The following is a 23,287-nucleotide window of genomic DNA, read 5'->3' as shown; positions in this document are numbered from 1 at the left end:
AGGTCCCCAGCTCTTCCTGTTTCACACCCTGCCAGGATCCTGTGCTTTAACTATAAATTAAGGCTCTCGGCGGCTGCGGCGGTGGCATCTCCAGCCCTTTGGGGTCAGAGACTTGCTTTAGCTTTGGAGCGTGGCCTGCTGGGACACCTCACACCTCTTGAAGATCCTCACAGAAGCACATGGGATTCCCTCCTCCATCTGCAGTGTCCTAAGCTGAGGGCCACCAGGAACGTTAAGTAGCTACAAATGTAGAAATGGGACTGAAGCTTTTTTTTTTTTTTTTTAGGATGTAGAGCTGCTTTTGAAAATGCCTTGTTCACTACCCATGGCAGCCGCCCACGACCCTGCCTGGAGGGATGGGTGGGTGGGGATTTGAAAGAAAGCGATGCCCTGCCACCTCCTCCTGGATGTGGTTTTGACCCAGGATGGGGTCCTCTCGCTGGGGGTTAGTCCTCGGTGGCCAGCTGTTTTCCCTCCTGGTTCCTAATGCACACCCATTGCTTGTTCCAACGCCCGCGGTAAAGCCCGTGGGAGCGCCCTGACTGGAGAGCCTTCAGCGGCTCTGTTTCCTCTGAATGGCCCCTTTCATCAGGAAATGCTGGGACAAGGGCCTTTTTAAGCCAAAACATCAGAAAACGACGAGGGCCACAAGAGCCTCTTGCTCTTTGGGTAGGGCCATCCTCTGAGGCGGGACTCCGCTGTTGCTCTGGAAAGCCCCTCTGCCTATCGCCGGGCTGGCCGTGCCTTGTGGACGGACGACTGGGTCTCTGCAGGCACCGTCTTGTTTCAGCGGGGTTACTACGGATGTGAACGCCATCCGCGGCCATGGAACTCTTTTATCTCTCGGACTTCTGTGTCTTCCTCCGGCCAACCCAGTACCTCTGCCGTCCAGAGGTTTCCAGCCCACATTAGTACGTAAGCCGCTAAGCCGCCGCCTGACTCCTGTCCTCCCTGGGAGCTGGTTCGGATGGCACTCTCTGTCTGTGTGAGAGCCGGGGCTTGGGGACCGAGGGTCCTGTCTGTCTTCCCTACCCGGCCTTCCCGAGGGTAGCAGGCGGTGTCTGAGAACGGACTTGTGCTGTGGAGATAAAAGCCTTGAACAGGGCTGTGGGAGGGGTTGAGACTTCCTAGGGTAGTGGAAGAGGATGCTGCCCCTGTCTGGGTCAGACTTTCTGTAACTCTTAGGACTCTAACATCTCCTGTAAGAAGGAGGATTTTTTTGTCTTCTTCTTCTCACTGTCTGGGATGGATGGTTGGTAGATTGGCATGCGTCCTTGCCCTGGGTACCCAGGAAAAGGCGTGCGCCGTGACTGACATGGATGTCCGAGAGGGTTCCCTGGGGGCCGCAGGTCACAGGGTCTTGAGCTTCTTGGGCATCAGGAGCTCAGCATAGAAAACCGGGTGCCGGCTTCGGCCACCTGTGGACACCAGAGGCCACGTACCAGCCGTGGCCAGGACACATCTTGGGATCCAGGCCATGAAGTAGCTTCGTCTTGTCTGCTGTCTCCCACCCTCCCCACAGCATCATCTCAGGTCTCAGCCCGAGGGTCGTCTTGGCCTCTGGGTCCGCTGTTTCCTGTGTATTTCCAGGACACAGGGGACCTTGCAGCCCTTAGAGCAGTGGGGTTCCCTGCAGCATTCCGGCTGGCTGTGGACAGTAATGGAGGCGGCTCCAGGGCCCTGATGAACCCCATGAGAGGAGGGGGAGGCCCCTTCTTATCAGCCAGAGGAACAGCTGACTTCAGAGCAGGTCACAGGGTGAGCGCAGCCTGCTCTTTATCATTGTTTCTTTTTTTTCCAAAGGAAATACGAGGGAAACCAAGGGGAATTTTTGCTCTTGGTTTCCAAGGCAAAGGTCACTGTTAATGGCTGGCTGTTGTTTCCAGCATGCTCTGGTTTCTGGTCAATCTGAGTTGGGTTTTTTCCCCCCTGTTTTTGTTTTTCAAATTAGTGAACAAAAGGAGTTGATGTTGCCTTGAAAATTAACTCGGCAGCTGCTTTGATCAAATGTTGGCTGTTTTAAGTTTCCTGGGCTCGGTGGCTCTTGGAGATTCAGATGGGTGTAGTGGAGATCAGAATAGTTCTGGAAGCTCAGTTGTAGAAATGAGCAGGAAAGGGTTGGGGAGGGGATTCTGCAGCCAGACAGAGGAGACAGCGCGGCTCTTGCATGCAGGGTGTTGACTATGAGCGCCGCTTTGCCTGGGAGTGAGCCTGCAGAGACTCCTGACTGCTTATAACCCTGGCTTGCTGGGTGCAGGTGTGTGACAGACAGCGTGGGTGGGAAGGTGCAGCATGTGTGCATATATCCTGAAGATGATCCTCCTGTGTGCGTCTGTGACGACACTGGGTGTCCCCCAGTGTCCCGGGGCTTGTGAACAGGTTGTCAGTGTTCACAGCTCGGTGCTTTAGAGGGCCGAGCTGAGCATTGTTTTTCAGAGTTGAACAGTCTCTTTTTACCATGAGGGGTTTTTTTGTTTGTTTTTTTTTTCCCTTTCAACTTTTTTTAGTGACTTCTTTTTATTTTATGTGCATTGGTGTTTTGCCTGTATGTATGTCTGTGTGAGGGTGTCGAGTCCCCTAGAAGTGGAGTTACAGGAAATTGTGGATGCTGAGAATTGAACCCGGGTCCTCTGGAAGGAAGCAAAGCCAGTGCTCTTAACCGAAGAGTCATCTCTCCAGCCCCTTACCATGAGAACTTAATGAGGAAAAGTTCAGGTTTTAATGAATCCACTGTCACGGAAGCCAGGTTATCTCAGAAGCCAGTGGCCTGCGTGCAAGCCCAGCTGGTGTTTTCTTAGCACTCAGAACGACATGCTAGATTTAGCTTGCTTCGAGGTAGGCTCTTGATAGCCAGACTGGCTTGAATTCACAGTCCCACCTTTTCTTAAAAAAATAATTTATTTAACTTTTTTTTTTTTATGTGCATTGGTATAATGATGTCAGAGTCTCTGGAACTGGAGTTACAGGCAGTTGTGAGCTGCCAGGCGGGTGCTGGCAATTGAACCGGGTCCTCTGGAAGAACAGCCAGTGCTCTAACCACTGAGTCGTCTCTCCGGCCCCAGTCTGGCCTTTCAAGTATTGAGATGTGGGCATGTGTAGCCTCTCCCAGCCTCCTTCGAAGGGGCCTTAGCTGTAGATCATAATGTTTAGCCACTAACATTGGGTGTCAAAGGTGAGCTTGTCTTTTCGTATTGTAGATAATAACTTCCATTTCCCCACGAATTCTTAAACTTAAGGTTCTTTTGTTTGTGTTTTGTTTTCCGAGACAGGCTCTCTCTGTGTAGCCTTGGCTGCCCTGGAGCTCATTTTGTAGACTCACAGAGATCTGCCTGCCTCTCTGCCTTTGCTGGGATTAAAGGTATGCATCACCACCACCCACCTGAAGACTTTTTTTTTTTTTTGGTTTTTCGAGACAGGGTTTCTCTGTGTAGCTTTGCGCCTTTCCTGGAGCTCACTTGGTAGCCCAGGCTGGCCTCGAACTCACAGAGATCCGCCTGCCTCTGCCTCCCGAGTGCTGGGATTAAAGGCGTGCGCCACCACGCCCGGCGACTTTTTTTTTTTTTTTTTAAATTTTATTTTATCTGTGTGGTCTTTTGTCTCCATTAATGATTGCATACCACATATATATGGTGTCCTCAGAGGCCAGAAAAGGGTGTGGGATCCTCTAGAACTGGAGTTACATGTGGTTGATAACCTCCATGTGGGTGCTGGAAACTGATCCTGAGTCCTCTGGAAGAACAGCCAGGGCTCCTAACCACTGAGCCATCTCTCCAGCTCCTGAAAGCAGAAAATCATTAACCAAATTATAAGTGGAAAATTGCAAAAATGTGTTTTGTTGTTGTTTGGTTTTTGTGATTTGTTGTTATTTTGTTCCTTCTCTGCCCTTTTGTGCATCCTAGCCTTATTACAGGGGGCGTGTGTGTGTGTGTGTGTGTGTGTGTGTGTGTGTGTGTGTATGTGTGTGTGTCAGAGACAGAAAGAGACAGAGAGACAAAAAGTTGTGTTGTGAGACAGAGACAGAGACAGGTGTGTGTGTATGAGAGACAGAGGTGTGTGTGTGTGAGAGAGAGAGAGACAGAGACAGAGGTGTGTGTGTGTGCATGTGTGTGTCACTAGGGATTAATTGTAGGGTCTTTTGCATGTTAGACAAATGCTCTACCACTGAGCTCTCTGTCCCCGGCTCTGTCTTTTTTTTTTTTTTACTTTCTATTTGCCCAGGCTGGTCTTGTAAGCAACAGGAATCATAGGCCTGCCCCTCATTCTGACTTCTTTTGTTGTTGGTTTGTTTGTTTGTTTGTTTTTTCAAGACAGGGTTTCTCTGTGTAGCTTTGGTGCCTTTCCTGGAACTCACTCTGTAGACCAGGCTGGCCTCGAACTCACAGAGATCCGCCTGCCTCTGCCTCCCGAGTGCTGGGATTAAAGGCGTGCACCACGAAAGCCTCACTTGCCCCTGAGAACTGCGGCAGCGGCCATTACGTTCCATCCCACTGAGTGTCAGGTGCCATTTGTCTGTCCGGTGTTCTGTCTGCAGCATGTCTTGCTTGTATTTCTCGAAAAATCTGCTAACCAGGCTCTAACTTTGTTCTCCCCAGCTTGAGCGAGAGCTTTTTCATGGTGAAAGGAGCGGCCCTCTTTCTACAACAGGGAAACAGTCCTCAGGGCCAGCGGAGTCTTCAGCACCCTCACAAGCATGCAGGTGACGGAAACTCTTCAAGTTGGGACCCTCTCTGTGCCACAGGAGATCCTTCCACAGCTGGAGGGAAGTCATTTGCTGGGTCTCATGGCCAGGGAAGCAGTGCATCATGGGTTTGCAATGACCAGCACCGTTGTGGGCATGCAAAGATTCCCTGTGTGTTCTCTGTCTGTTAACTGAACATCTCAGCTTATACAGTGGGACTTAAATGGGCCAGCATGTATCACAGCTGTAAACGGTCCCTTTGAAAACAGCCTCCGAGGCTCTTCGAATCTCACTTGAACATCTGAAAACCTCGATGGGGCGATGTAAGAGCCTTTGGTGCACTCTTGAGCAGTCATATGACAGGATGTCTTTATCCTATAATGGCTATCTTTTGGAGAGGACTAAAGTGATAAGAGCTGGTCAAATGGAATAATGATGTAGGTCCAAAAACAGACTGGTGAGCATGTCTGTCGAGTACCGAGCCTGGATTTCTTAGGCTGCTTGACTCTAGAAATGAAGCCAGATTGAAGGTGAAACTCAAGAGGCACCTGTACACAAGGGGGCCTTTGTCCCAGGCCATGGCCCCGGGGTCCTTCTGAGGGAGGCTGCTGGGGTCTGAATGTCCACACGGTAGGGAGGCTCCTTGTCAGAAGAGCTGGGATGAGACCGAGGGAGCCCCTGCATATTTCCTAACCCCTGTGATCACTTGGTGAGCCTGGCCTCTCCTCACCCAGCTCCATCTCAGGTCTAAGTGCCGAGGTAGAGTTTTCCGGCCTGGAGTTCATGTCAGATGCCGGAGCTCAGCCTGTGTTTTCACATCCTGATCCTGTCAACCGAGAGTTAGGTCTGTTGTCGTCTGAGAAAATCATTGCCCCGTACAAGGAGGCAGTGTGGTGTGTGGAAAAGACATGAGCCCAACACTCACAGGAGGATCAGGTGTTCGAGGCCAGCCTACGCTACATAGTGTAGTCAGGACACCTCAGTCACGTAGTGGAACCATTCTGTTAAACACAGACAGACAGGGGCAGGAGAGGTGGTTTATCTGTTAAGAGCGCTGACTGTCAGAGGACCCAGGTTCAACTCCCAGCACCCACATGGCAGCTCACAGCTGTCTGTAACTCCAGTTCCAGGGGATCTGATACCTTCATGCACATAAGATAAAGTTAAATAAATTAAAAACAAAAAACCAAAACCAGACAAACAGGCCTTTAGTCCCCGCACTCGGGAGGCAGAACAGAGATGGTGTGCACAACCATGCACCCACTTTTCCAGTGGGTGGCATTGTGAGCTGCTGTGACCATCGCCACAGTGACTTACAGTGTGATTAAACCGGCCGTCACTTCCGAGTCTGCTGCTCTCTGTATCATAGACGGCGACTCGAAGCTCAGGCTTTGTTTCAAGTGTGAAATGTGTCCCTACCTTGAGTGGGCTCCGGGCAACACGTACGAAGCCGCTTTGTGTCAGACCCTGGGAAAGCTCGCCTGTGTGTCCCTTGAATGCACGCAGGCAGGAAGACGGTCGCTGGCAGATCGGGTCTTCCGTCCTTGAAGCCCAGGGCCAGTGATGAGCTTAGGAAGGCAGAGAAGCACTGGCTGGCCTGGGATGGCCAGCAAACAGCCTTGGCTGTTCCTTTTCTCTGTTACCTCCCTCACCACCGTGGAGAGTCACCAGAGGGTTCATCTGTGGGCTTGGGTCGCCTCAGCCCGCCCGTCAATGGAGGGTCTGGCACTCCAGGCTTCTGCCCTCTGATCTGTCTGTGGATGTCGGGCTGGGATGTCAGCAGTTTATTTATGTGCGATAATGCCTCTCTCACTTGGACATGTATCAGACGTGGAGGTGGGATTACTCTCATCTCTGTGGCTGGGGGTGGATGGTGGGAGGACCCGGACAGACAAAAGATCCAGCCCTTGGTGGCTGTGTGGCCCTGTGGCATTGGAAACCCTCTAGGCTCTTAAGAGAAAGCAGGGCAGTGGGGAACTCCCGATGTGAGCTAGGATCTTCAAAGCAGTCCTTGCTGAGTCCCGTTCCTGGAAGGATCAGATAGGAGGCACTGTGGCTTTTTTTTTTTTTTGTCTGTGTTTTGCCGATCTTATTTATCGTGGGGAGAACACTTAGCATGAGCTGTGCCCTCCCGACTACAGACAGGAGCAGGTTCTAAAAACCTGGTTTTCTCTGCGAGAGAAGACGTGCCATTTGGACGTCACGCGTCCGTGCCTTGAGAGGACAGTGTGCTTTGGCAGCAGGCGTGGTAGCTGTGGTTTTCCGGGGTGTTTGCTTACCTAAGCAGCTTTGTCCTTCCGGGGTTCCCGGCGTGGAGAGAATGCTTCACTTTGTTTGCAGTGCTGGGCCTCGAACCCAGGGCTGTGCACATAACTGGACAAGTGCTGTGTTCCATGGAGCCGTCCATACCCTCAGCTCCCTATAAAACAAAAGAGATAATGGGGTTTCTTTGGAGCTCTGTGCACCATCGGAAAGGGTGGCTTTGCTGAGTTATTTCCTGTACCTTCATCCAGGGGAACATCTTCACCAGCGAGCCTTCCCTCAGAGGGCACGCAGGCCTCAGGGCGTGGAAAGGCAGGACCTGGGATCCCGACATCTACTTTAGCAACACTGCACCCCGTCCCGGCTCCCACACCCCTCCAACGCCCTCCCATCCTCCAGTAGCTGCCTGCCTGGCCCTGCACACTCTCCAGACCTTGGGTACTTCCCAGAGACGTTCGCATCCCACCCGAAGAGGGTTGTGAGTTTGAATCCAGACTGGGCTGTGTGGACTCTGTATCTAAGAAGGGGATAGAGTGGGTCTGCAGAGAGATCGCGGTGGTGAAGAGCGTGTGTTGCTTTTGTAGAGGGCCCAAGTTCAGTTTTCAGCGTCCTTGCTGGGCAGCCCACAACCGCCTATAACTCTAGTTCCAGAGGATCCAGCGTCCTCTTCGGGACTCTGCAGGCAACTACATGTAGACGTACACGTAACCCCACCACACAAACGTTCAGTGCATTTTTAAAGTCTTTAAAAAATAAAAACTACTTCCTTTGGCTGGAATGGTAGTATATACCCACAGTCCCAGATCCCAGGAGGCTGAGGCAGGAGAATTGCTGCTTTAGATGACTATATTTTTACTTCTCTTAGCAATGAAAAAAGAACATATTAATAATTTTTTTAAAGATTTATTTATTTATTATGTATACACTGTTGTGCCTGCATGTTTGCCTACACACCAGAAGAGGGCACCAGATCTCATTGCAGATGGTTGTGAGCCACCATGTGGTTGCTGGGAATTGAACTCAGGGCCTCTGGAAGAGCAGCCAGTGCTCTTAACCTCTGAGCCATCTCTCCAACCCTAATAATTTTTTTTTTTTTTTTTATGAAAAGAGAATGATAGATTGTTTTTCCTGGACACCCAGCATGTGGCTGTTGTCTGTGGTCAGATAGGCTCCCCCGCCCCGCTCCCATCCACCAGGTCTGGAAGTAACATCTGTCTTGTGTGAAAAATGCCCAGGAGTTTGAAGAGGGCAGGTGACACTCAGTCCTTTTCCTCACAGTTCAGCCCTTGGCAGGCACCTCTACATCCACAACCATGACCGTAGTTTCTGCCTCCCTGCCTTGCCAGGGAATGTTTGCTTGGCTACAAAGACATTCTCCTGTGGGCCCACGTGTGTCTTCCAGAGTCTTTGTTGCAAATACCACTGACCACCGCGTCGCCCCAGCCTTGGAACTGGCCTTCCATTTAAATCTCTCCTTGTTGGCCCCCCAGGTGACCTGCCTCAGCACCTTCAAGTGATGATCAACCTCCTACGCTGTGAAGACAGAATTAAGCTGGTGAGAGCTGAGGGTGGTCTCCAAATGCAGTGAGAACCCTTCTCTAGTTTGACACCTCTTCTCTCAGTGGTAGAGGGATCGCTGGGATGTAGGATGCCCTGGGCTCCTTGCCTAGCACCCCAAAGGGGCCAGCAGAGACTTCACGTCTCCACGGCGTCTTATGCATCTGCGCTAAACGTGAACGTAACTTGCACATTTCCCTCGCGTCCCCACTGCATGCAGTTGGCCGTCCCCTGGGCCAGGCGCACGCTCCCTCTGGTTCTCCTCACAAGCACTTGGCCTTCATGTGGGCGGGGGTCAAGAACCGAAGCCCTTGCTCTTGGTTTGGCGGACAGAGGAAGGGGGGCAAACCATTGAGGCGACCCCCCCCCCTTGTCCACAGGCTGTGCGCCTGGAGAGCGTCTGGACCGACCGTGTCCGCTACATGGTCGTGGTGTACACCAGCGGGCGCCAGGACACCGAGGAGAACATTCTGCTGGGAGTTGACTTTTCCAGTAAGGAGAGGTGAGTCTCGGGGATGGCAGTTCCCGTCAGAACAGGAGAGGAGTCACTGCTGGCAAAAGGCCTTCCTGGTGTCCTGGGGTGAGTCCCTCCAGAAGATGGCGGGCCACCCAGGCTCTGGGAACGGGGCATGTTTTTCTAACTCTCGCTTCCCTGCTGCTATGAGCCTGCTGGAGGATGCACACTGCTCAGAGCCAGCGGCTGGAGAGGAGACGTGTGCCTGTTCTTGTCCCGCTGCTCTCCCGAAATCCCCGGGGAGTTCACAGAGGAAAGGGGTTTATTTGGCCTGCTCTTTCAGAGGCTGCAGATCTTAATGGGAGGCCTCTCTTTGGCCGTGGGGATGACATCACAGGAGTGGGAACACTGCAGGAGAGATCACGGGCGAGACAGGAAGCCAGGTGCGGCGGCCGGCGGAAGCTAGGCTAGGCCAGCATGAATTCGCTCTGAGGGTGGAACCGGGTGCCGTCTTCACCGGGTCTCAGCTCATAAATGTACCATCTCCTCGATGCTGCCGATGTGGGGACCCAGTTTCTACAGATAGAGAGATTTGGGGGAGCCCTCCAACTTGTAAAGGAATCCTGCACAGGGAGGCCTCCTGAGTGTGTGACAGCGACCGTGAGCGTCAAAGGACAAGCTGGAGTCAGGCAGCCTGCAGAGGGGGACGTGCCTCGTAGGCCTTGTGTGAAGTGCCAGGTCCAGTGGTGGTCTCCCGTAGATTTGGTGTTTGTTTTTGACGCGTCCTTATGTGGAAGCTTCAAGGTTTGCGGTTCCCCAGGACTGGAGGCGAAGTAAATTTCAGCGTGGCATGAAATGACCCATGTGTGGGAGGTCATTGCAAACCCTAGATCTTCGCCCATTACCCATACTCGTTGCTAAGTGGATGGGCTTTTGTCCTGCCCTGTGCAGGAGGCAGCAGGCTAGGTCCCAGGTCAGCCGAGATGTCACAGCGTGCATTGAGCTTAGCACAGAAGACCGCGTCACCCCCGGGAAGGCGACAGGCCAGGTTTCTGTGAGAGCACAGGCAGGTGGCTGGTGCCAGGGGGTCTAAGGGGTTCAAGGTCCAGTAGGCATCGCGGTGAGGTCGGGTGTGGGGGGCGGCTGCAGGACCCGGATTGTGGTTCAGGCGGAGACGGTAGCAAGAGGAAAGTCTCAGAGGTCACATGACCGCAGTTGGGTCTTCTTGTGGCCAAGCAGCCATGTTATAAGCCGGTGACCAAGACTGTACTTACTGCATGCCAACAGAAGGGGGATAAATCATTCTGTGACTCCTCTTCCCGTGGCATCGGGGGAAAGTTCGCCGTGCCACAAGGAAGGGGGAGGAACTGTGTCTGCGACTGTGTGCCGAGGAAGGATCTGGAAGAACAGCCAATGTGCTGTCTGTTGGTAGAGCAGCTCGAAGAGCCGATGCGGCGTGGGAGCTGTGGGGTGGAGGTGCCAGCCAGGAGGTGCTCGTAGAAGTGGGCGGGGCCGTCTTTGTGTGTGTGTGTGTGTGTGTGTGTGTGTGTGTGTGTGTGTGTGTGTGTGTAAGTGTAACTCCTGATCCTCCTGCTTCAGCTTTTCAGGCTAGGGCATTCGTGTTTGGCCGTGTCGAAGTTAACGGTTTTTCAGATGATGGCCCAGCCCTGTAGGAACCTTCTGGGGCAGGAATTTTTCTCACTCCATGGAGACCATTCTGGTAGCCTATTCGAGTCCTGAGCAGGGGCCTGTCTCCTGTAGCCTGTGGCCCCCCGGTGTTAGTAGTTTCTCATCGGCCCACCGGCCCACTGATAGTGACATGGAGACTTATTATTCATTATGAAAGCTCGGCCTTAGCCTAGGTTTGTCTCGTTAGTCCTTATAACTTAAATTAACCTATTTTGATGAATCTGTGTTCTGTCGAGTACCACTCATCCTCCCATCTCTGATGTACCTCGATTCCCCCCTCTCTCTCTCTCTACTCAGAAGTCCCGCCTCTACCTCCTGCCTAGCTGTTGGCCATCCAGCTTTTTATTGTATCAGTCACAGCAAGACGCCTTCACCTAGTGTGCAACTAGCCCACAACACACACACACACACACACACACACACACACAGCTCTGGTCCTCGCTGCGGAAGCCTCACAGGAGTCCAGTTTGTGCAGCAGAGCAGAGCACAGTGCTGTCCCCCAGCGCTCAGAAAAGCTGAGTGGATGCACCAGGGTCGCTCAGGATGTATGGGGCAGGACTCAGGCTCAGTAGACCCCATTTGCATTAACTTTTCCTCAGGGGATGCAAATGAACGTCCAGTCATCCCAGATGGGCACCAGTGACAGACCTAAGTATGACTTTACCAAAATCCAGTTTGCTGAGTCCAGTGAGTTTACTGGACTTTTCTTACAGAGCACCAGTCGAGGGGGTGCAACCAACCCCTAAACAGTTCCATTACCACAAAGTCCCACCTCGTGATGGATGGTGACCTCATGGAAACTGTGTCCTGGAGGCCGCTTTCAGTCAGCCTCTGGCTTCTGTGTAGACTCTGGCATCTCCCAAGGTCATGTTGGGCGGGGCAGCTAGATCCCCAGTGCCAGTCTCCTGGCCCTCCCCGGCAGTTCTCGTTACTCAAGATCTGGCTACCACCACACCGTTCTGTTCCAGTTGCTGTGACACAGGGGCAGAGTCTAAGAATGGCACCTTGTGACCGTAGGAAACAGTGCCGTATGACACTGTGTCTCTGCTGACGTTCGCGGCTCTGTGCATCCCTTGCCCGTTCACTCATTTGAGGACGTGTGTGTGTGTGTGTGTGTGTGTGTGTGTGTGTGTGTGTGTGTATGTGGTGTGTTGTGCGTGTGCATGTGCGTGTGCGTGCGCGCACTTGCTAGCCCTCCTCACATGCTGGGAGTGCAGCCATGTCCTGAGAGGCGTGCGTGGCCTGTGCCGTTGCAGTCCAAGGTCACGGAAGGTCGTTAAACACGCTCCTATGCACGCAGCTTCATGCCTCCAGCTGCAGTCTGTGGGCTCCCACCCTCATCCCCACCCATTCTGAGGAGTCCTGCCCGTCCTCACCACCTCTCAGCATTCTGGCTTTGGTTCTCGTGGGTCCTGCTCTCCCTGTGGTCATCTTGCCTCTGCTGTGTGTCCAGTGTCTCCCTCTCTAGGCCCTGAGCTAGAGCTACAGCCTGGCTGCAGGATCAACCCCAGCACGGTAATAGACCTCTACGGGTCAGGAGAGATGGCTCAGTGGTTAAGAGTGCTGGTTGCTCTTCCAGAGGTCCTGGGCTCGATTCCCAGCACCCACATGGCTGCTCACAAATGCCTATAAACTGTAGTCCCTTGAGATCCGATGCCCTCTGCTGGCGTGCAGACAAAACACCCATACATAAAAGATAAGTAAATAATTAAAGTAAATTTTAAGAAAAATAGAAAGGGGTCAAAAGAAACTAAAGCCTTTTCTACAATGGGGACAGAGGCAACCAGGATACATGTTCCTATGCCTGGGCATGTGCTCAGGGAGAGGTGGGTCAGGGAGGGGTGAGTCAGGGCAGGACCCGCCTTCTCAGCTGCTTCTGTAGCGCTGAGTATCAGACTCCTCTTCTCCCTGGGCCTCCCCAGAAGCCACTGCCCCACGAACATGATGCTTCTCTTCTTTTCCTGAATTCTTGCCATAGGATTTTGTTTCCTTGGGGTGCCGTGTTAACCCCAAGAACATTCTCATGAGTTCCCAGGGAGAGAACCCACAAGGACCGTGTTTAAAAGGCTGTGTTAAAGCTGTGGTGGCTGCAGTCTCCTCCTTAGGCCTTCTCAGGGCTGACCTGGGCTTAACGTCTGCTTCCGGTTCAGGGGCAGGTTGAGTGCCGTGAGCTGGTGTGCCGCCCCTGCCCGTCATTTCTTCCTGCTTTTGTAAAGATCATCCACAGCGGGCTGTCTTCTCAAGCCTGTGTCTCCTGCCTGCACCTCTGGGCTGGCCCCGGTTCAGCCAGCTTCTTTGTTCTGGACCCACGGGGACCTGGGACCTGCTCCCCTCTCCCACGGCTGCTCCTACCTGCTTCCTCCTTCGGGGCTGTTTGTCACTTGTGAGGATGCAGTTTCCCTAACCCAGCTCCCTGCCCCACTTCCTGTGTGTCACCCCAGAGCTGCCTTCACTCTCCAACTTCATTGTGAGTCCCATGGGAATGCCCGAGAGTCACGGTAATGACAGCCGTGGCGATGTTCACGGATTCATGAGATGGTTGTCATTACTGGTCAGAGTCACATAGTACACTGAGCCCTAGTCCTCCAGGGACCTCTGTCCACTGGTGTGCCAGTCACCTGCTTCTTGCACGAGGCTGGGTCTGAAGGAGGCCAGTTGATTGATAGAAACTGTCTCAGATTCAGCCTCTGCTTTCCCTGGAATGTTCCAGACCTGCCAACACATCCCAGGGTGCATACCCAAGCAATCTCTGTCATTCTGGGGCATCCGAAGGATGCCTTCTTGGCCTTGACATGGCCCAATAGTCTTCAAAACCCTGTGGGGCTCAACAGGCATCTCCTTTTGCAGCCCCCCAAAGGAGATAGAGGGAGCCCTTTGCAGATGGGTAGGATTGTAAGGGGGGAAACAGGAGTTCACCAAGCCAGATGTTTAGTCCAGTTTAACCTGGAGAACTTAACACTTCCTTCCCCGTGGACACTGAAAAGCAGGATGGCGAGAGGTAGGCTGTATCTCGAGTGGGAGTTCTCTTCCTGAGCCCCAGAGCTCTGGTCACCCAGGCACAGGAAGAAGTAACATTCCACCCCCACATGCCCCCCCCTGCCCTCCCTCACCACTACCCCTGCGCCCAGAGCTGTAAGCCATGCAGAGATAGACGCTTGGAATTTCTGAGAGCCTCGGGGCTGCCCTGGCACAATTGCAGCAGTTTCTCAAAAGCCAGCTCTTCAAATACCTGGAGAGTTTTTCATCCCAATCTGAGGAGCCCCTCAGATAAACCTTCCCCTCTGTTTATCAGTGGCGCCAGTCTCTACCGTCATCGTCGGTGAGGATCATTTCACCGCTAGGATGGGCAAAACAGAACCGGATTGAACTGGCTTGTGGAGTGACAGCAACATAAAAGGCAGAGAGAGAGAGAGAGAGACAGAGAGAGAGAGAGAGAGAGAGAGAGAGAGAGAGGAGAGGAGAGAGAGGTGTGAGCAGTGGAGGTGTGGGGACCTCCCATCTCCTGTCACCCAGGACAGAGATCTGGGCGGGGCTGGCACTACCTGACTGTGCACCGCCGCCGTTGGGTGTGACACTCTACGCAGCGTGCGTGCGTGTATGAATGTATGTGTGTGTGCACGGTGTGATCAGATATTGTTTGTGTGTGTATGTGTGTGTGTGTGAGTGTGTGTGTGTATGTGTGAGTGTGTGTGTATGTGTGAGTGTGTGTGTGTGAGAGTGTGTGTGTGTGTATGTGTGAGTGTGTGTGTATGTGTGAGTGTGTGTGTGTGTGTGTGTGTGTGTGTGTGTGTGTGTGATCAGAGGCTTGCCCCAGGACCCCAAGAACCCCCATCGTTGTGGAGTTAAAGCCACACCAAAAACGGTTGAGATACTTTGTCACGCCCACTAGCAGGGACGCTCTAGGCCTGCGTCTTCTGGAATCCAGCCGTGAGTGGACACTGCACAGACAGCCTGGGAGCCCCTCCGCCCTACAGACCCCGCAGTTGGTGCCGGGCCAGGTGCCTGCAGCCTGAGCTGCTGGGCAGAGACACCGCGGGAAGACCGCGTGTACACAGGCAGATACTGACTCCAGTGTCTTCTCTTCCCCATGTAGCAAAAGCTGCACCATCGGAATGGTCCTTCGCCTGTGGAGCGACACCAAGATCCACCTCGATGGGGATGGGTACGGAAACGCCTTTGAAAGATTCTTTCCCGGGGGCTGGAGAGGTGGCTCGGGTTCAGAGCCCTGGCTGGTCTTGCAGGAGATCTGGGTTTGGGTCCCAGCACCCATGTGGCAGCTCACAGCCACCTGTAACTTAAGTTCCAGGGGATCCTGCACCCCCTTTTGACTTCCGTGTGCAACAGACATGCACTTGATACACAGACCTACGTGTATGCAATCACACGTCTACCTAAACATGTTGTATACTTCATTATTTCCCTCTACACCAAAGCACCAACAGAGCGTGCGTCTCTCTGGATAGCCTGGTGTGTGAGGTTGTTACAGGCTAGCCGGGCCCAAGGGAAGGCCGCTCTGGCTGTTCTTTAGGGGTTTGCTCAGGAAATAGCACTGCGTGGGTGTCTGCCCACCATGTCTCTTGCTGGGGAGCATACTTGCAGTGTTGGGTAAATCCTTCTGGGCCCTCCCAGGGCTGTGCCCCAGGAGTGCGCAGGTGAGTGAGACACCGCAGGGTCACTCACATTTGGGGTGCCAAGGATGCAGCTGGCAGACACGGCGGAGTTCCGGGTGCCGCTGTGGGGGCTGCAGAGGAAGCATTCCCGCCTCGGCCTGGGCAGGTTGGGGGCTGCAGGGCTGCCGTGCCACCTGCACTTGCTCCCGGGGAAGCGCAGTGCCCGTGTAGAAAAGAGAGAAGGGAGCTGCCCTTGCCGTGGGGTTCCGGGACGGGCTCATAGCGAGAGCAGAGGGAAACAGAAAGATCTGCTCAGGGCAAGTGCTGGGATCACTGGGGTGTTTTTTTTTTAAGGTAGGGGGTGTGGCGTGGTGGCGGGATACTTTAGATCTTGGCACCACCAAAAAAAAAAGAAAGATACTTTTTTTCCATTAACTTTTTTTTTTTTTTTTTTGAGCTGAATATCGAACCCAGGGCCTTGCGCTTGCTAGGCAAGTGCTCTACCACTGAGCTAAATCCCCCAACCCATTAACTTATTTTTATGTAAAGAAAAAGAGGTGAGTGTGTGGTGCTAGAGGCAGGTGACAGGACACTGGAGGCCACCCTGCGCACACTCAGCTTGGAAACAAGTCCTGATCCACAGGAGTCTCCTCTGCTTTTGTCCCTGTCTGATGTGGCTTCTCTGCCGTCCCTTGTCAGACAGCCGGTGGCATGCTGGTCCCAAGCCCGCTCGGGGTGGGGTGGGGGTCCGGAAGTGACTAGCCATGCTGGTGCCCAATCTGGGGGGTGGAAGCTGTACCCAGAGTCCAGGAGTGACGTGACTGAACGCCTGACTCCTCAGTGTCTTTCCTGTTTTCCATTCTCAGCGGCTTCAGCGTGAGCACGGCAGGCAGGATGCACATCTTCAAGCCCGTGTCTGTCCAGGCCATGTGGTAAGTGTGCTTCGGGGGACTTTGAGCTCCTTGGAAAATGTTTCCTACCTGACAGCGTGATTAGAAAAATCACTTCTGTTTGGAAGTGTGTGTGTGTGTGTGTGTGTGTGTGTGTCTGTCTGTCTGTCTGTGTGTGTGTGTGTGTCTGTGTGTGTGTTTGTGTGTCTGTGTGTGTGTTTGTGTGTCTCTGTGTGTGTGTGTCTGTGTGTGTGTGTGTCTGTGTGTGTGTCTGTGTCTGTGTGTGTGTGTGTTCGCGCGCGCACTTGCGTGAGGGACTGCAGGAGTGCACCGAGGCCAGAAGAGGGTGTGGGGTGCCCTGGAGTTGTGAGCTGAAGACCTGGGTGCGGGAGACTCAGGTTTTTTGAATGAGCAGCACATGAGTTACGTTTTCCTAACGGCTGTTGACACTGATCATTTCCTCATAGGCATTTTATATTTGTGTGTCCTTGATGGGAAGTGATCTGTTTAAGTTCCTTACCCATTTGAAAAAATGTGTTAGTGCTGAAGAGGCAGCTTGATCTGTGGACCTGCTGAGTGCCATCCTGGCACACACTCTCTGGCTCCGTCCACGCGGCACCCAGTAGGTGCTTTGCCTGTGCAGTGAAGGGACCAGCACTCTCCTCCGCTGGAGCGGCCAGTGGCGAGGGGGTCATAAGAGAAACGTGAGACTCCTCTTGGAGTTTCAAGCATCTCGGAGGGAGGTGCTCCGCACACGTGAACGAACTTGTATGTCATGCCAGGACAGCTGGGCGGGTGTCCTCGTGGTGGTCAGGCCTGAGAATACCAGCTGTAAGGCCTGGATCCCGGCCGGGGAAGGGGAAGGCTGCCCCGCCTCTCTGCGGTGGCTGTTGGTGAACATGGCAGTGTCCACAGTTTCCTGAGCCAGCCTCCTCTTACAGCTCTGTCTTAGGCGTGTCCAGCCTGGGGTCCTGGGGCCACACATACTCACAATGTATTACATTGCAGCATCTAAAAGTTGGACACGCCTGTGAGCTAAACTGTTCTTGTAAAAGGGCAGCAGATCAGTTGGAATAAACGAGGAAAGACTTGGAGCTCGAGAAGCATCAGATACGCGTTTCCAAACGATTCTTGTCCGGGGCAGGGAGAGTCAGTCCCGAAAGAGTTCTCTCACGGGCTATCTCGGTGCCGCCCTCTCCTCCTCTGTTACCCTAGGCTAACTCCGCTCACATCACTTGAGGTGGGTGGGGGTAACGAAGTCAGTGTCCTGAGGATGATCAAACCAGTGAGTGCCCCAAATGTTTCTGTGGGTCACTGCTGCCCCTTTTCTCTCCAGCCAAGTTGTTATTGTTGTTATTATTACCATTATCATTACCATTATTTTGGTTTGTTTGGGGTTTGCCCACATTTTTTTAATTCTTAGGAACCAGAACTGAATGTAATAAACACTGGCTCAAGTTTCTTTCCCCCAACCAGCCTAGACGGTAGGACAGATAGAATTATGGAAAACGAGGCTGCTTGGGGAGTCTGTGCCCTGTCATGCAGACCCCCCATCTGGTGACGCCCTCCCCTCAAGGGCCGCTTCTGCCTTGGCCGACACCTCCCTCCCTTGGCAGCCTACTCACCGAGGGATTTTCAGCCTGAATTTTAAAGACCTTTCTCTCCCATCAGCAGGTGCCTGGAATACAGCCCTGCCCATACTCCGGGCTGCTGTGCCCTCAGAAACAGATCTCTGGAGTTGGTTGCTGGAATGTGACCCAGCCAGCTTGGGAGAGTTAGGGGCCAGGGGGTGGGGCCTGCTGCCGCTGGTGTTTATTTATTCCTCTGGAAATGATGAGGGATAGCCGGTCCACTTGTGAGCCTAGCTGACACGGCCTCTGGGAACTGAGAGTTGTCCCTGGCTGCCGTGGGTCCCTCACACACCTCGCGTGGCCCGTCCCACTGCGGAGGGCTGAGGGTCCTTCGTGAGCTGCAGAGCCCACGCCCATGCCCCCACTCCCGAGCGCCCCTCTCCTCCCCCAGGTCGGCCCTGCAGGTGCTTCACAAGGCCTGCGAAGTGGCTCGAAGGCACAACTACTTCCCTGGGGGCGTGGCGCTCATCTGGGCCACCTACTACGAGAGCTGCATCGGCTCCGAGCAGAGCTGCATTAATGAGTGGAACGCCATGCAGGACCTGGAATCCACGAGGCCGGACTCCCCTGCGCTGTTTGTGGACAAGTATGTGCACGGGCTGCCTCCCCACGCTGCTCAACACGGGGTCCTCTCAAGGTCACACTGATCATCACTGGGTCCTCTCAAGGTCACACTGATCATCACTGGGTCCTCTCAAGGTCACACTGATCATCACTGGGTCCTCTCAAGGGCACACTGCCCAACACTGGGTCCTCTCAAGGTCACACTGCCCAACACTGGGTCCTCTCAAGGTCACACTGCCCAGCACTGGGTCCTCTCAAGGTCACACTGCTCAATATGGGGTTCCTTCAAGGTCACACTGCCCAACTCTGGGTCCTCTCAGGGTCACACTGATCATCACTGGGTCCTCTCAAGGTCACACTGCCCAACACCTGCTCCTCTCAGGGTCACTCTGCCTAACACTGGGTCCTCTCAAGGTCACACTGCCCAGCACTGGGTCCTCTCAAGGTCACACTGATCACTCACTGGGTCCTCTCAAGGTCACACTGCCCAGCACTGGGTCCTCTCAAGGTCACACTGCCCAGCACTGGGTCCTCTCAAGGTCACACTGATCATCACTGGGTCCTCTCAAGGTCACAACACTGGCCCAGCACTGGGTCCTCTCAAGGTCACACTGCCCAGCACTGGGTCCTTTCAAGGTCACACTGATCATCACTGGGTCCTCTCAAGGTCACACTGCCCAGCACTGGGCCCTTCAAGGTCACACTGATCATCACTGGGTCCTCTCAAGGTCACACTGCCCAGCACTGGGCCCTTTCAAGGTCATTCTTCCCTGCAGCCCCTTGACTGAGAGCTCCTTCCTGGAGCAGGTAGAACTTTTAACCTGAGTCTGGCTCTGAAGCAGCGGTCCCCAACCTTTAATACAGTTCCTCATGGTGTGGTGACCCCCAACCATAAAATTGGTTTCATTGCTACTTCATGACTGTAATTTTGCTGCTGTTATGAATCACGATGTAAATATCTGTGTGTTCCTAAGGTCTTAGGTGACCCCTGTGAAAGGGTCATTCACCTTCTAAAATGTCAACCCACAGGTTGAGAAACGCTGCTCCAAAAGAAGGGATTGTGTGTGTGTCTGTGTCTGTGTCTGTCTGTCTCTCTGTCTGTCTCTCTCTCTCTCTCTCTCATATACTCACACTTGACTTTAAAAACAGTTGTGGGGGGCACTCCTGGGCTTCAGTCAGGTTGCCACAGGAATATGCCTCTCTGTATGCCCCCCTGCATCTGTTGGTGCTCTGGGCCCAGACCTTGTCCCCCAGGTGGGTAGTAACATTCATTCCAATGTGTTGGTGTCTTGGTCCAGAGGGCTGTCAGCCTTCACAACTTCCTCAATAGAGAGAGTGACCCGAGGCCATGCTCTCTCTGGCTTTTCAGCGATCACAGTCCCTCAGAGGGAGGTGTCGGCTGGGAGACTAGTTTTAAGAGAAGAGTTGCTCAGATGACCAGACACCACCAAGAATTTATGAGAGGAGACGCAATGATGATGGCCCCTTGAGCCCTTGGAAGTCACTGGGGAAAGGATTGTCCCAGTCTCCATGGCCCTGGGAGTTAATTAGCGGGGCTGGCGTGTAGACTTCACAGGGATGTCACAGACTCGGGTTCTGTGTGAGGATTCTTGCAACAGTGGCCCAGGGAGTAGTGTCGGGTGCAGACTGATGGCCCAGGGCTGCGGGACATTGGCAGTTACAGTGTGTGGCCTGTGGGGATCCCGTCCCCTCCATGCCCACTGACCTGCTTTCTCTCCACACCGGACTCCTCCTGTGGGGACTGGAGATGGAGCTTCTCCACACACACACACCCAGCGTAACATGTGCCTGCACAAGCCGAGGTCAGACCCGTGAGGGTCCGATGTCCCTCTGAGGCTTCCGTCTCTCAGTTCTACACTTCCCTGTACATTTTCTTCCTAGGCCGACGGAGGGGGAGCGGACTGAGCGTCTCATTAAAGCCAAGCTCAGGAGCATCATGATGAGCCAGGACCTTGAAAATGTGACGTCTAAGGAAGTAAGAGTCCCCCTCCCCTCCCCCAGCCCATCGAAGGCCCAAGCCCAGGACCTTTTGGTTTTCCCATGAGTCCGTTTGTCCGCCCTGGAGGCTCCCCTGCACTTTGCTCTGTCGTGGTACTAAGGTGTGGAAAGCCCAGGCTTAAAGTTGGGCTTTAGTCTGATTCCGGAGACCACGAACGGATTGTCGGCCCTCTCTGAGCCCTGGGGACAGGTGTAGAAGGTCCTAGGTTCCTCCAAGGAGCCTCAGCCTTCCATAACCTTTCCTGTTTTTGTGTGTCCCCTCGGCCCCCTGCCGTACAGGAGATTCGAATCTCAGGCTGCTCCCTCTGCCTTATAAGCGCTCCCTGATCAGTTTTTCTGTTGTCCACTGCTTTGGGGGTACCGGGGGCGGGGGATGCTGTGGGAATTAAAGAGATGGCTTCTTGGTTAAGAAGAGCATTAGCTGCTGTTGCAGATCATTCCCACGAGATAGCTCACAACCCCACCTGTAACCCCATCTCCAGGAGATCGGACGCCCTCTGCTGGTGTCGGTAGACACTGCATGCACGTGGTGCACAGATATTACCTACAGCCTGAACACCTACAGCCTGACCGCTCTAGAGGCTGTGCGTAGGGGGCGCACACACTGGAGGCCGTGCGCGGGGGCGCACACACTGGAGGCTGTGCGCGGGGCTGTGCGTGGGGACACACACACTAGAGGCTGTGCGTAGGGGCACACACACTGGAGGCTGTGCGCGGGGGCACACACACTGGAGGCTGTGCGCGGGGGCACAGCAGAACACACGTGAAGCACGAGCAGAAGTTCTCTGTGACTTCAGGACCGGCCTGGTCTACATAGTGAGACTTGGTCTCATAAAATAAAAATCTTAAATTTTTTAAAAAATCATTGTACTTATTTTATATATTTAACTGGGGCCAGGGGTGGGGTGGACAGCGCATGTGAGGGAGAGAAACAGCCTGCAGGAGTCGATTTCTTCTTCCACTGTGTAGATTCTGGGGCTCGAACTCAGGTAGTTGGATTCTTTTTACCTGCTAAGCTGTCTTGACGTTCCTATCTGTTGTTTATTTGAAGGATACAGTGAATTATAGGAGGTTTAAAGGGCCCGTTTATTTATTTATTATTTTGATGTTTTTTGAGTCAGGATCTCCCTCTGTAGCTCAGGCTGGCTGGAACTCACTGTGCGCACCCCCCCCCAGGCTTGCCTCAACCTCGGTCTTCCCGCCTCAGCCATGAATCCTCATGTTTAACTGATAGTTACTTTTTTTTTTTTTTTTTTTTTTTTTTGGTTTTTGAGGGGTTTCTCTGTGAGCTTTGCGCTTTTTCCTGGAACTCACTTTAGCCCAGGCTGGCTGAACTCACAGAGATCGCCTGGTCTGACCACCTGATTCTCCAGCAGGAAAGTGACATTACCTTCTCGCTGCAGTGTTTTTGGTACTTAATAGTGAAAAGGAAACTGTTTTAAACTCAGTAGAAAAGATCTTAGGAAGAAAAAAAAATCCGACTTCCTTGTTGAACACAGTGGGCCTCCCCCCGTTGGGCTCAGGTGGAAGTGGAGGGGGGCAGTGCCCGCAGCCCACCCAGATGTGCTGCCTGTGTCCAGACGCATCGTCCTGGGCAGGAGAAAGAGGACAGACCCGCCCTCTCTGTGAACAGCACTGTGCAGAGGTGGGCGGCTTTCCGGGCAGATCACCCCTCCTGGGTTCCGCCCAGCATCACCTCTGCTCTCTCTGTCCCGCCCGCAGATCCGCAATGAGCTGGAGAAGCAAATGAACTGTAACCTGAAGGAGTTCAAGGAGTTCATCGATAACGAGATGTTGCTCATCTTGGGCCAGATGGACAAGCCTTCCTTATCTTCGATCATCTTTATCTTGTAAGAGGCGCAGCCCCTGGTGGATGCTGGTTTGGGAACCGTGCTCACAGACACAGGCTGACGGAGCCCCAGAGTTGTGCCTTGGCATCTACCTGAAACACAGATAGCCCAGCTGTTCCCCTCTGAGCCCTGCTCCCAGAGCCCACCGAAGAAGGGTCCACCCCTGCCATGTCGCCCGTGATGACCTGGGCACCTCCGGCTCAGTGTCTTCATGCCGTAAATCTCCATAGAAGGCAGCTGGCTGGTTTTCAAAGGCAAGCAGGTTGTTAAAGTTAGTCCAACTGAAGGTCAGACCTAGCAAGGTCCCCCTCCACCACCTCACCTGCCTTGTGGCCCGGTGGGGAGTCCTCTTGCCTCTGCACTTCATGGGGTGATAGTGACGGTTAAATAAGATACATTCTGGGGGTGACAAGTGCAGTTTCTGTAGGCCTGGTTTTGAATATGAATGGTAACTATGGTTAGAAGAATAAATGTGTCTTACAGGAGCGGCTGGCCGCTGAGGGGAACAACCTCGGTCTTCATAAATGCATAAACACACACACATGTGTATGTGTGGGCTTGTAGTGGGAACAGAGGGTTTTTGAGACAGGAGCTCACTCCGTAGCTCAGGCTAATCCAGAATTTGTGATCCTCTGCCTCAGCCTCCTGAGTGTTGAATGTGTGTACTTTTATGTTCGTGTTTATATGTGAATCTCCCTGCATGTACAGATTGCATGCTGTATCCACTGAGATGTGAATGGGTGGGTTTGAATCACTTGGAAAGACAGGCAGGGTGTGCTGGCAGGCCTCCCTGAGGGCACGGGAAGGCCTCTCCTCCACTCTCTCCACTAGGTGGTGATCATGGCCAGGGGACTCCCAGCTCCCCCGGAGCTGCTGGGGTTTGGGGAGGCTTGGTCATTCTTTCCATGAGAGACAGTAAAGGAATTCTGGTGAGTGAGGATGTCCCTCAGATACGGAGATCCAGCTCACATTGCAGGAGGCCAGCATGGTCAGAGCCCGGGCCGCAGTGGACCTGGGAAGCTCAGGAGACGAAGTCAGGAGGAGGCTGAGATACCGGGGCGTGCTTGCCAGGACCGCAGGCCT

At 53.5% G+C, this 23,287-nt stretch overlaps 1 protein-coding gene across 1 annotated transcript in view; it reads left to right on the top strand.

The window, feature by feature from the left end:
* Nucleotides 1–23,287, top strand: part of Ssh1 (slingshot protein phosphatase 1) — a 60,065-nt gene that overhangs the window by 23,619 nt on the left and 13,159 nt on the right. The window contains 9 exon segments of the mRNA XM_028861678.2: nt 4,593–4,696; nt 8,431–8,495; nt 8,878–8,999; nt 14,734–14,802; nt 16,117–16,182; nt 18,163–18,357; nt 20,238–20,331; nt 22,077–22,176; nt 22,179–22,204. Of these exon segments, the coding sequence (XP_028717511.1) occupies nt 4,593–4,696; nt 8,431–8,495; nt 8,878–8,999; nt 14,734–14,802; nt 16,117–16,182; nt 18,163–18,357; nt 20,238–20,331; nt 22,077–22,176; nt 22,179–22,204 (841 nt within the window).

This window comes from Peromyscus leucopus, chromosome 23 (genome assembly GCF_004664715.2).
Source record: "Peromyscus leucopus breed LL Stock chromosome 23, UCI_PerLeu_2.1, whole genome shotgun sequence".
In the NCBI taxonomy this organism is placed as follows: domain Eukaryota; kingdom Metazoa; phylum Chordata; class Mammalia; order Rodentia; family Cricetidae; genus Peromyscus; species Peromyscus leucopus.
The sequence above is the reverse complement of the archived record's forward strand: the minus strand, read 5'-3'. Positions and strand labels throughout refer to the sequence as shown.